The 12283-nt window shown below is 43.9% G+C and overlaps 1 protein-coding gene across 1 annotated transcript in view; it reads right to left on the minus strand.

Annotated features, from left to right (window-relative positions):
- Positions 1-11999, minus strand: part of WDFY1 (WD repeat and FYVE domain containing 1) — a 31898-nt gene extending 19899 nt beyond the window's left edge. Inside the window, exons 1-5 of the mRNA XM_030887189.2 lie at positions 11985-11999; positions 10539-10606; positions 9895-9962; positions 4078-4151; positions 1184-1238 (exon numbers count right to left, since the gene is read on the minus strand). Coding sequence (XP_030743049.2) covers positions 1184-1238; positions 4078-4151; positions 9895-9962; positions 10539-10606; positions 11985-11999 — 280 coding nt within the window. The remainder of the gene's footprint in view (positions 1-1183; positions 1239-4077; positions 4152-9894; positions 9963-10538; positions 10607-11984) is intronic.
- Between the last annotated feature and the right edge of the window lie 284 nt (positions 12000-12283).

The following is a 12283-nucleotide window of genomic DNA, read 5'->3' on the forward strand; positions in this document are numbered from 1 at the left end:
AGAATAACTCAAGCGCACTAAAAAACTTCCTAGTATTTACTTACTCAATTTTTGAGAATTTGCTTTAGAGAAGGAATTAGTTACAAACTTAAGCATTTGAGTTAACAGTCAAAGAGATACACACATAAATAGTATAGTGTGTGTCATTAGAAAGAGAAGTAGTGATAACGGCTTATCTTCAAACAAGCAGCCGCCTAAGTGAGGCAACAACTAAGTCCACGTGGAAGAAGTACAGCAGACTTTGTGATCCAAGGATTGTAAATAATATAATCCAAATCTGAAGGGAATGATCTGAGCTTAAACGGTGAACACCTGGCTGGCAGAAGGCTGGGGATGACAGGGATGTGATGGCCTTGTTATCAGACAAAGAGCAGTTAGGCCGATTACGGCAGATAGAGTTAGGTCACAATGTAATATCCTATCATCTGAGCTACCTTTTGGCCCATTTAATAATTGTTTTAGCTTAATAAAAAAGAAGGGGACATGCATGTGAATAGCCTTGTGATCATGCACAGTGCACTAGCAAGTGGATTACGGAAGATACAGTTCAGTTAAAGTTAACACCTTATCATTTATCTTTCTTTTGACCTAGTTTTTCTAGTTTTTAATATTTTCTGGTTCTTTTCAGCTGACATTTTCCTCTATTTTATTTTGTTATTGTTATTAGATCTTCTGTTTCTTTGTATGTTTTCGGTATATGAAATCCAGGACGGGTGAATCTATAGGTCGTGAGTAACTGATACCATGCCTCGAGGGCACGGTATGGAGGCTGGGGGAAATGGAAAGCTAATAATGGGCACAAAAGGAAATGTTCTAAAACTGATCTGTGGAGAGGGCTGTACAACTCTTCTTGAGTGGAACTACTGAATGGATGCTATTTGGATAATGTGCCAATAAAACTGTTTCAAAAAACAGAACTCGTGCACTGGCTCAATACTACGAAAGTGTCGAAGTTCCATCTGATGCATGCATACACTGTGATCAACACAAAACTTAAATGTTAATGAGCAGTAAGAGAATGGGAGATAATGCTAAAGAGCTAATGACTTCTCACAAGACTGGACAGACGAAACTGAAAAGCTAACATGAAAACCTAACTCTGATCATAAGAGACAGTGTTCCCGTGTTGTGTGTGTGTGTGTCTATATGTATACATGTACAGGAGTGTCTCTATTATCATTACCTGGGTAGGTCTTGATAAAATTCATCTTATTAAAATCTTCAGAAACATGGAATTCCTAAAAATAAACATATGCAATTAGAAAATATTACATTTTAAAAGAATAAAAAGATTAGTATTTGAAAGCTATGTAATTATCCACAACTAGTTATCGCAAGACTTGGGATATGTAATTAGCTATAAAAGTGACATGAATCGTCTCCGTCATCAAAGCGGTACTTAGATTCTCTGTTTTCTGGGGACCAGATTGACTAAGGAAAGTGTCGCTAACCAGCATAGCTCTTCTTCCACAAGTGACCTTTGTGCATGTCCTCTCTAACTACAAAGGAGGTTTTATGCTTTATTCTTAAATTTTGCTCTTGTAGCTACACAAAGAATTGTTTGTTATATAAGAATTAATCAATGCAGCACAACATATTAACTGGTGAAAGATCAACGTACAACAATCAGTTGTGTTTCTATGTACTAGCAATGAAGAACCCCTAAACAGAAAAAAGTTATCAATTACACTTAGAAGAGAGAAAACGTGTCCTTAGGGGAAAATGTAACCAAAAAGATGAAAGACTTGTAACACAAAAAAGTAGAGAGCTTTGTTGAAAAGAAATACGAAATGGAAATAAATGGCAAGCTACCCTGAATTCATGGATAGAAGACAATATTGTTAAGACGATAATACAGGTTGCCCTTGACTAAGACATAGCTGAGCTATGAGGAGCCCCACTGATAGCCATCTACTGTGTGTATGTGTACCTGGGGGGACTTTAGGGGGCATACATTTCATTATTGTATAAACTACACACAACATTGCATGGTATAATTTACTGATGTAATCATTACTAGATGTTCAGTATTATAATGCACTGTTCAAAACTATGCCATGTACTGCTTCTCGGCTGTTTGGCTAAGATCAACTGTAAACCAATCATATACCGCTTCTCGGCTGTTTGGCTAAGATCAAGTGTAAACCAATCATATACTGCTTCTCGGCTGTTTGGCTAAGATCAAGTGCAAACCAATCATATACCACTTCTCGGCTGTTTGGCTAAGATCAAGTACAAACCAATGCCAGGAGGCAGGCGATGGGGTGGTCTGCAATGAAATCCATGTGAGTGCCCGAGTTATAGTGGGTAGCTGTAATGGACAGAAGACGGGCGGAAACAAAGGTGAGGAAGGCTCTAGCCATGGACCTAACCACGAAGATCCTTAGGGCCTCGGACAACGGGAAGTCAGTGAAAGAGAACAGGAGGAAGGGCTGTCTTCTTCTACCCTTCTGACAATCATTACAAAGAAGAAAAGGATTCTGGAGGCAGTTAAAGAAATGATTGGTACAAAATCAACCATTTTAACAAAGAAAAGGCAAAGGCCAATCCAGGAGATGGAGAAGCTGTTGCTTGGGTTAGAGCCGAAACGGAAAAGGAGTCAGATGCGTTGATTTAGGATGCAAACGCAGGCACAAAGCCTTTTCGAAAACCTGGAGGAGCATCAAGGAGAAAACGTCTGCAATCAAAAAGCCACCAAGGGCTGCTCCATGTTTCCCAAACACAGAGTCGGCACACACTTGTGTGTGCTCACTGGAGAGTAGAATGTGCCAGTGTGGAAGCTGCTGAAAAAGTCAAAGATGGGCTGGACACGGTAATACAAGATGAAGCAGGTCTGGACCAGAATTTAAAACGTGGTCAAAAAAGGGCTAGTTTGGGGAAAGGATGTCAGACTGGACGATAGTCACAGAGAGAAGTTGGTGACAGGTTTCAAGACATCTGAAAGCAGAGCCATGAGGCTGCGTCAAGACAATGCTGCTGGATTTCAGTGCAAATCTTTTCTGAGTTACTGTTGTGAAACACCGCCCCCACCTCCCCCGCCCCCATCCAAGCATTTAAATGCAGTGACAAAAATAAGCTGTGGGTCTCCTCAAAATGTGACTCCAAGGGTCCCAGTCCATGTGGCAAGGACATTGCATTCTGAAATTAGGTATCGCTCGCTGAGGGGAAACAGTCCACGGACCACAAAGCACGGAGCTGGACAGTCAGGACATGGTGGATGTTGAAGAGGAGAGGAACGCTGCAGACAGCAGAAATAATGAGAAAGAGGAAAAAAGAAAAGCTGTCCTCCCCCCCCCCCAGTGAGAGGACTAGCTGCAGCCTTTGCAAACTAAATGTGTGGCGTCTGTTGTTTGGAAACTCGGGCTCAAACCCTGAGACCACGATCTCGATGAAGACAAGAAAAGGACCAGAGACCACGCGCACCTGTTTTCTGACTAGAAACGCTTTCCTCACTCCCGGTGAAAATCCAGATCATCCAGAACCTTCCATAAACTGGAGTTATTATGGCAACTGGCAAAATACCAAATATTCGCCCAATTCTTCTTTACCATTGGGAGTAAATTTTTATGATTCGTGTATTTTTTAAGTATGTATACATGTATTGAAATATATCTATAAATTCATATGTAATTTTTCCAACCCCAAAGACAAATAGATTGAATTTTTCAGTACTACTAAAAAGCAATAATGAAAACCAAAAGGAATCCCATTGAAAGTCAAGGACTACCTACAACTTCCAAAATGATCTAGAGACCACAAAATCCCTGTGAAAAGTCCCACTGCCCTTTTTAAAGAAATAAATAAGCTTGGCATTCATACTGAGTGTTTTGAAGGCTGTGCTTTGTGAGCTGGCCTGAGCACCAAACTTTCCATCACAACAGCACACCGAGCTCCACGGAAGTTGTTTAAAATGAATTCATCTCTAGGGCTAATATTCATTGCTGAATTCATCATAGTTCTATGGCAATCAACACACAGAGAGCACTTGCTGTTAAGTCTATTTAAACTGCCCCCGAGGGGTGAGCATGGGGAGGTCAACAGAAAGAATATAATAAATCCATCTTGGAAGATACCTACCATCACGGCTCCGTTATCCTGGCCCACAAAGAGGCGTCTACTGTCATGATGGTAAGCCATAGCGGAGCAAGGAGCTGCCAGACAGACAAATACCACATTAAGAGCAAAGCTACGCATTTTTTATTTTTTTATTTTCCCACAGCTAAGCATTTTAAGTCATCGTCCAAGTATATTATACAAAAGAGCTGTACAACTAGTTAAAATAGTTTAAAAGAGAGGTACAAATGTGTGTGTGTGTAAGACAGAGAGAGAGAGAGAGAATTATGGCATACATTTCAAATGTTATTAAAGTTCTGTCTGTTACATAGGAGAAACATGCTAACTGAAAACCTTCTACATTATTTTTATGATTTTGGATGAAGTAAGCCATCTTGAGGCTTTATCTGACTGAAATGCCTACTTTTTGCCTGGAGGAGTGTGGAACATGGCACTTACATTGGGATTATCTGCTACCTGCATGCTCAGAGCCCATTTGTTTTTGCTACTCTTCCCATCCACAGAAAGAAGAGTTGGGGCCCCTGGAAAGAGGGGGTCCCTGGAAAGGCTGCCCAATCTATAGCACTATATAAGAGAGGTAGGAGGCAAGGTCACTAAGAAATTACATTTTCTCCCAGTGGTCACATACTAGTCCCTTTTATAATGATAACACGCAACCCAGTTTGTAATAAGCAGTGAAGGGACTCACACTCATACAACCCCCTCTTCCTTGTCGAGCTACAGTTCTAGACATCATGGGCAGGTGAATGTTTTCCAGAAAGAAGAAATGCTGTATCATTCCCTTCCAATAAAAAATCAGAGCTGAGATCATGTAGAAAATGGAACATTTGGGAGAAAATGTGTTTGGGTATACTTTAACCTAATGGATTTTAGTTGTCTGTGTTAGAACCCCAACCTTAAACAACAACAAAAACCACTTGAATGTATTTTAAAAGAAAATGTCTAATAAAGTAAGAGAATAAACTTGTAAATGAAGTTAGCATCTGAAAATAGCTGAATTTAACATGATCTGTACTGGGCTGATATTCACCATCAAAAGATGGAAGTAACACTACAATATTGGATCATATCCAAAACGCAGCAGCATAATTAGAAGGGAGGGAGACCGTGGCAGTTGGATTGAAAGGTATGCACACAAAGTAGTCATCTCTCTAGAGAGTAACTGGAATTGAATACTCACCATATATTAATGATTGAAACTACAAAGAATGATTGTACATATAATCGGAGTGCTCTTTAATAGCCATGCCTGCAAATTCCTTTTGACAAATCAAATGAATTTCAAAAATTCATTACCATTGTTTTTGTTGGGTCTTCAAATAGTACTAGATTTCAGTGTTTTAGTTTTAAGACTCTTTACTAAAAAAAAAAAAGTTTTAATAACATATTGTGTATACATATATATAGACATACTCCTTGTGTTTAAAAATGGCAATGTACTGAAGAATTTCATAAGGCTACATTAAAAAAGGAGAAAAAAGTGTGCCTAGTTTTTTGTTTTGTACATAAAAATACCCTAATTTTTTCCTAGATGGGACACTTCTTGTGAGATAAGCAATACAAGGAGGTACCCCCCCCCCAAAAAAAAAAAGGACAAACACTTTGATCCTTTGTAGTATGCCGCTTTCCTGCTAGGTGACCATCAAGCAGCTTGCTCTCTGTTAGTGTACCCAGTGACATTGCCTGGGAAGGTTCTCTTTGGTCACAGTGAACTTAATCTTAACAGCAGTTTGTGCAAACCTTGCATTTTGTAATGGCTGATTTAAGAAGAGCAGCATGCTGCTCTGAAACTTTGTTTCCTGCTTGGGAAAAATGCTGCAGAAACTGTGTGATACGGAACACAGCTTACAAGAACAGCACTATGGGAAAAACCCAGTGTACGGGTGGTTTTCTAGTTTCAAAAAGGGTGAAATGTCGGTTGATGACAAACCTTATATGTCTGTCAACTTCCTGAATGGGCGAAAATGTTGACTTGTAGTGCATTTTGAGTTCATTCCACCAGGTCAGACCAGTTAATCATGCTTTCTATTTAGAGGTTCTGAAAAGATTTCATAACAGTGTGCAACAAAATAGGCCCGATTTGTAGCAAATGGGGGACAGGTTTTGCCACAACAATGCACCTGCTCACGCCATCTCGGTGTGCCAGTTTTCGGCAAAAAAATAGCAATGCCTCTCTTGCCCCACGCACTTGACTCCCCTTACCTCACTCTCTGTGATTTCTTTTTGTTTCTGTGAATGAGGAGGGACATGAATGGACAACTAGTTGACGACACAGAGGAGGTGAAGGAAACAAGGGAGATGCTGTCAGCCATCCTAACAGATACGTTTGAAAGGTGTTTCCAAGAGTGGAATTGCAGGTTTGACAAATGTATTAAGTGTAAAGGACAGTACTTTGAAGGTGATAAGGTTTTTTGTAAAAAAATTGAAACACATAGCTTTGAAAAGAGAATTCCATTTTTTTCAGGGGGGGGGGCACCCCCTGTATAAATTTTAAAAAGAAGCTAGGTTTTGGATATTCAGGTACTTTTATAAACAAGCAAAGATTCTCTTTTATATAAGTAGTCTTAAAAAGCATCACTGCAATCCAAAATTGTATACTGGAAACTCTAATAAAATGTAACAGGGACTTCCTTTCATGAGAGAATTCAGGATTGCCCCAGGCAATGCCAGAATCAAGAGTAGCCACAGAGACTGGCTGCTCTGCAAAGCAGACATGTTTAACTGTCCAGCCCTCTGCAGAAAACGTCTGGGGACTCACCCCAAACTGTGGAGGCAGCAGTTTGGGGTCAGAGACTGCTGACACAATTGAAAGGTCAACCACAAGCAATTGACTTAACTACTCCGGCCTCAGTTTCCTCATCAATAAAATGGTGACAACGGCATCTACCTCATACAGCTGCTGTGATCATTTTACAGTGATTTTCTTATAGCAAGAACTTTTTCTCTCTCATGAGCTATGCTCTGACACATATTTGTACTCTGTAGCAGCACATTAGTTAGGTTCACTTATCGTGTGCCGGGTCATGGGAACTGAGCTGAAATTGGTAGACAGCTTTAGAACAGTGGTTCTCAACCTTCCTAAGGCCGTGGCCCTTTCATACAGTGCCTCATGTTGTGGTGACCCCCCAACTATAAAATTATTTTCGTTGTTATTTCATAACTGTCACTTTGCTACTGTTATGAATCGGGCAACCCCTGTGAAAGGGTCATTCGACCCCCAAAAAGGTCGCAACCTAGAGGTCGAGAACCGCTGCTTTAAAAAGTCCTAAGTTGGGTCATCTGCAGACAGTTCCACAACCAACATGGGGCTTTTACCTCTCAGGTTTTGCTTTTATCCTGAAGTGTGACAGTCCTCCTAACAAGCAAGACAAGCCGGTGCTGCCTGTCATTCGCTCAGAGCTTCCTTGCAGTCACCAGTGCACAACTCCAGGTGGAGCCAATGAAGCCGCACCTGGTACTGGTAGACTGACCACGTGTAAGTAAAACACGCAGGTGTCGGCCCCACACAGCAGAGGTGTGGTAGTTATGACGTGCAGACACTCCTTGCGGAAGGACACCCACATCCCAAGAGGGGAAAGCATGGAATGGGGACAGGGCGCGAGCTAGAGTCAAGGGCCCAAGACCTAAAATTCAAGAGAACAGGCGAGAGGCACAGAGAGGCTGCATATGCTTAAAGTTCTGAGTTTCAGTTGCTAGGGTTTTGGTGTCCTGGGAGAATTTTTCATTACAAAGCTACACTAAAGACTTTGGGGAAATACAAGCCTAAGTGTCACTTGAGATTAAACACAGGACAAAATCCATCTGTTTCTTGCAGCCTCTCTCTCTTCTGTTCTTGTCATGACAGCAACCCCATGTGACAGAGCCAAACTGCCCCATAAGGTTTTCTAGGCTGGCAGTCTACTGGAAGCAGGTCATTCGATTTTTCTCCCATGGAATAGCTGGTTTGAACTGCCAACCTTGTGGTTAGCAGCTGAGCATTTAACTGTTGTGCCACTACGACTGCTGTATCTTTCTCTTCCGGTGAGCATGAACTTCAAGGATAAGACCTCCTAGAGATTAAGCTGTGGGCACAGGATGCAGTCCAGAGGAAGGGAGGGGGAGAGGGATCATAGCAACAGCATTAGCAAGATTTTCCAGATGACAAAACATTCCCCCGCACCAGTGGGGGCTCTGCGGGTCACTGCCATTTCCAGCTATCAGAACCCGAGAGGAGGGGTCATGAGCCCCGCAGTCCTATTTTCCCCTCAGTCAGTGAAGGGTGGGCTTGGAGGCACAGGGTCTCCCACTGCCCCTGTCTGGTTCCAAAACGTCAGTCAACACACCAAATGGAACCCAAAGGTCCCTCTGCTAGGACACTGCCACTTTTTATTTCAGAATGAGAAAGTACAGGGGTTTGGTCTGTAGACACAGGATAAGATGGAAGTATGACCACTTGGGACAATAAATTGTGATTATGTTTTTAGGTCATCTTTCTAACCTTTCTGTAAAGTTTTATGGCTACTTTTGTAATAATCAACTCGGTGACAGTGGGTGGGTTTGTAATAGTTACCTTTATGTACCAATAGTCCTAAAAGCCAATTTCACTCTCTTGAATAATTATCAAGCCAAAGGAAAAGGCAGTTGCCTGGGTTTGTCTGAAGTGCCCCATGGGAGGAGGAACGGAAGACAATTTGAATGGCGGGTCGTGGCTGTGACCTTGATTTCTGGGTCCCAGCATTGCCGTGGGATATAATGGGGGAAAAGGAGAAAACACCAGCCCAGGGGGAGGTGCTGGGAAGAAGGGAGCAAGGAGCCTGAGGAATGTGCTGAGTAACAAGATGTCTGGAGCTGCTAGACAGCCTTGTCCAGGGGCATCCATGGCGTCTGAACTTGCGTCAAGAGCTCCGCTGTGGAGCCATTTCTAAACAGCTGCAGTAGTGAGCCTCACGCTCTTTCCCTGGCGGGGGCTACTCTGAAAACTAACCGCCTTCAGTGGGGAAAGCCTCTCATCAGGCACCTGAACCACAAGAAGGGTGCCTGCTGTGGGAGCAGTCTGGGAGAGCTGGGATCAACCCCAGCTAGGGCTAGGTATATCTAGGCATCCAGAGCTGAGGTTGGGAGGGGGCCCAGGGCAGGGGTGGGGTTTACAAGAAAGGCCAAAGGGGAGATGTGAGAGGGAAGAGTGGTGAGCGCTGCTGCCAAGCTGTGTGCACAGAATCAGAGTTGACATGTCTGCCCACCCAATTTTATGTAACCCAGGCAGTCACTACCCAACCCGGGCACGGTTTCAAAATGGCAAAGCACAAGTTTTAGTTTGTAGATTGTAGACCATACTTGGGTGCTGAGAAAATTCTCTTAGAACGGTGTTGGACCTTGGACCAAACATCCCAATAGTACATGCAGAAAGCGGCAGAAGCTCCTGGATGGATTAGGCTAGTTCAGAGCCATGTGAGTGCACAGTGCACGTTAGGGGATAGTTAGCAATCACTAAAGATGAAGTTATTAAAAAATCACGAGTTGTATACAATGGCCAAATAATTGATTCGTAGTATCAAACCGAGACCAAAGAAAACCAGTAGGAGCCCAAAACAAGATGTTTTTCTTCTCTTCCCACTGCCCTCCTGCTTCCGTTTGCAGGCGCCACTTCAGTGAAGACAGTATGAGCCAACTTCCTGCGCAAAGGCAAGGGGTTTTCCTAGGACGCACCACAGCCTGTGAGAGGGCTGGGCAACCAAGAAACTCATCCTGAAACCAAGGGGCATTGTCACCACGCACCGTGGCATTGAAACCAAAGACGACATGGGAGATATTCTTCTCCAGGGGAACAGTTCACCTACTTACATGCCATGGTGTGGTAAATGCTGGGCCAGTACTGGCCACTGTCTCTCTTCAGCCATACTCGGATAGTTCTGTGGAAAAAGGAGAGGCGGTGTCATCAGTCATTTTATTCTCTCTTGTGGGCCAAGAAAGCGCATCAGTATCATTAGTAGTTTCCTTCAACTACTATGTCCCACATGACGTTATAATCAACAGGACAGGATCTTCAAAAATATCACATGCACAAGTCTGCTAGTAAAGCCGAGCTGAGAGGAAACCTATTTGAAAGTTGCCCATCCCTCTCACAAGGTTGTTGGAATACCAACTAGCACAACTTCTCTGATCAGCAAATAACATGTAAAATTCATTCACCCCTCTATGTGTGTTGTCTACTCAGTATATTATAGCAGCCAGTAGTGCTCCTTTTAGGGATTCATGCCACAGACACAATATAAGGAAGTTTGTTACGAAGCTAGTTTCATAGCAAGAGTGAGTTGTACAAATATTTCAAACTATCCCATGACCGTATATGGCATATTATGCAGCAACAACAAGTTAGGAGCTCAGATCACTTTAAGCACGTGGAAAATGATCATTACATAATGATAAGCAAAGAAACGAAGGTAAACCACTTAGCTTGGCAAAAACAAGTTGGGTGAATTTGGTACCTGAACTGAGTCAACGGAGCAACATTGTCGATGGAAATGGAAAGAAAACGCTCACGGAGACCTGGACACTAGACAGAAGGGCAACAGGGACAGAAAGCAGAGGCGGCTCTGCTTCTCATTCACTGATAAAGCTTGGTCTTCTCAGCCCCGGGAGGAAATCATTCCACGCCATGCTTCCGGGCCACAGCTTTCATCGGAATGCACACAGGGAGATGAGGAAATCCTGTCCGGACTCGGGGCCATCGCAAATGACTGCAAGAGCCCGCGTTTCCCGTTCTGCCTTTCACCGCAGAGAAACCAGGAGGGGCACAGAGGCTCCTGTAAGCTCCCGGCCTCCCTCCTGGTGCCCTCTGGGCCTGTGGGTACAATCACTCATAGCTCGCTTACCGGCCCCAGGGGTCTGGCACCATCCCGTCACTATTTTGAACAGCAGCATGGATCTCGACACACAGTAGGTGCTGAGTAAAAACTTACAACCTTAAAGTCAAGAACATGAAAACTCCTGCATGATGTGCATGGTGAAGGAATCATCTGGAAAATGGATGGAATACAAGGACGGAATATAATTAAGGTCACGGAATCGTCCCACGCTGTGGGAGCTTCAAAAATTTCATGGAAAAAATGCATTACTTTTGCATTCCATTTTTCATGAGCATTTCTGAAGCCCACCCATATGTTCCCTCTTTTCAGTTTAAGACAAGTAAAACTAGTTCCGGGGGGATAGAAATCACGAGAGCAGCTTCCTCTGGAGCAGGACGAGAGCACAGACTGCAAAGGCTGTGAGGGAACTTTCCAGAGAAAGGGCAGAGTGCTGTGGGCTGGGACCCACTTGCATACACATTTCTCAGACTCAAGCAACTAGCCACCCTTTGAAGATCTGCGCCGTTTTCCTGCCTGTGACTACTGTTGCGGGGTGCCCCGGAATCCGTCTGACTCACATAACCCCCCCGGACAACAGAACCTTACCGTGTCAGGGCCTGCGTCCTCCCTCCCATCTTTCCTGTGTGTGAGCCCGCTGTTGCGGCCTTCTTGAAGGGCTTCCTTTTCCCACTGACCTTCGACCTTCTACTTCATTATATGCCACGTCCTTCCCTCGGCACTGGTCCCCCCTGCTAACACATCCCGCATCCTTGAGGTGACGTCTGGCTGTCCGAGATTCTAAGGAGCATTCTGGCTGTCCTTCCAGGACTAACTCGTTCATTCTTCCCGTGCCCACTGCCACCGAGGTGGCTCTCCCTGTGAGGGTTTCTGAGACTGCCAATCTTTATGGGAACAGACAGCCTCATCCTTCTCCCATTCACACATCATATATGGGATGAGACCGAAATGAAGCAAAAATAAAGCCTAGATCAGAGACCCCAGGGGCACCGTGTACTCGACACTGACTAACTGGGAAGTCAGTGGTTAGAACCTACAAGCCACTGGAGGGGAGAAAGAGGACGTCACCTGCTTCCACGCCATCGCTGCTGCTGTGAGAGGCTGCTGAGTTCCTTCCGACCCCTAGCGCCCTATGCACAAAGGAACGAAACACCATCCTCACGACTAACTGTAAATCCGTAAAGACTTAGGGCCCCGAAACCCTGTGGAGCAGCTCCACTCTGGTCTCTAAGGGCACCGTGGGTCGGGATCCACTACCCGCCAGTGGCTTTTGTTGTTGTTGCGTTTTAAAAAGACTAGATGCTTGCCTTCCCTCATCCTAACAAAACAAATGAGACGAGCAGGCAGCCACTGGGAATGTAATGGAG

This window comes from Echinops telfairi, unplaced genomic scaffold, assembly GCF_000313985.2.
Source record: "Echinops telfairi isolate 266 unplaced genomic scaffold, ASM31398v2 ScPeMD7_3;HRSCAF=10, whole genome shotgun sequence".
Taxonomy (NCBI): Eukaryota; Metazoa; Chordata; class Mammalia; order Afrosoricida; family Tenrecidae; genus Echinops; species Echinops telfairi.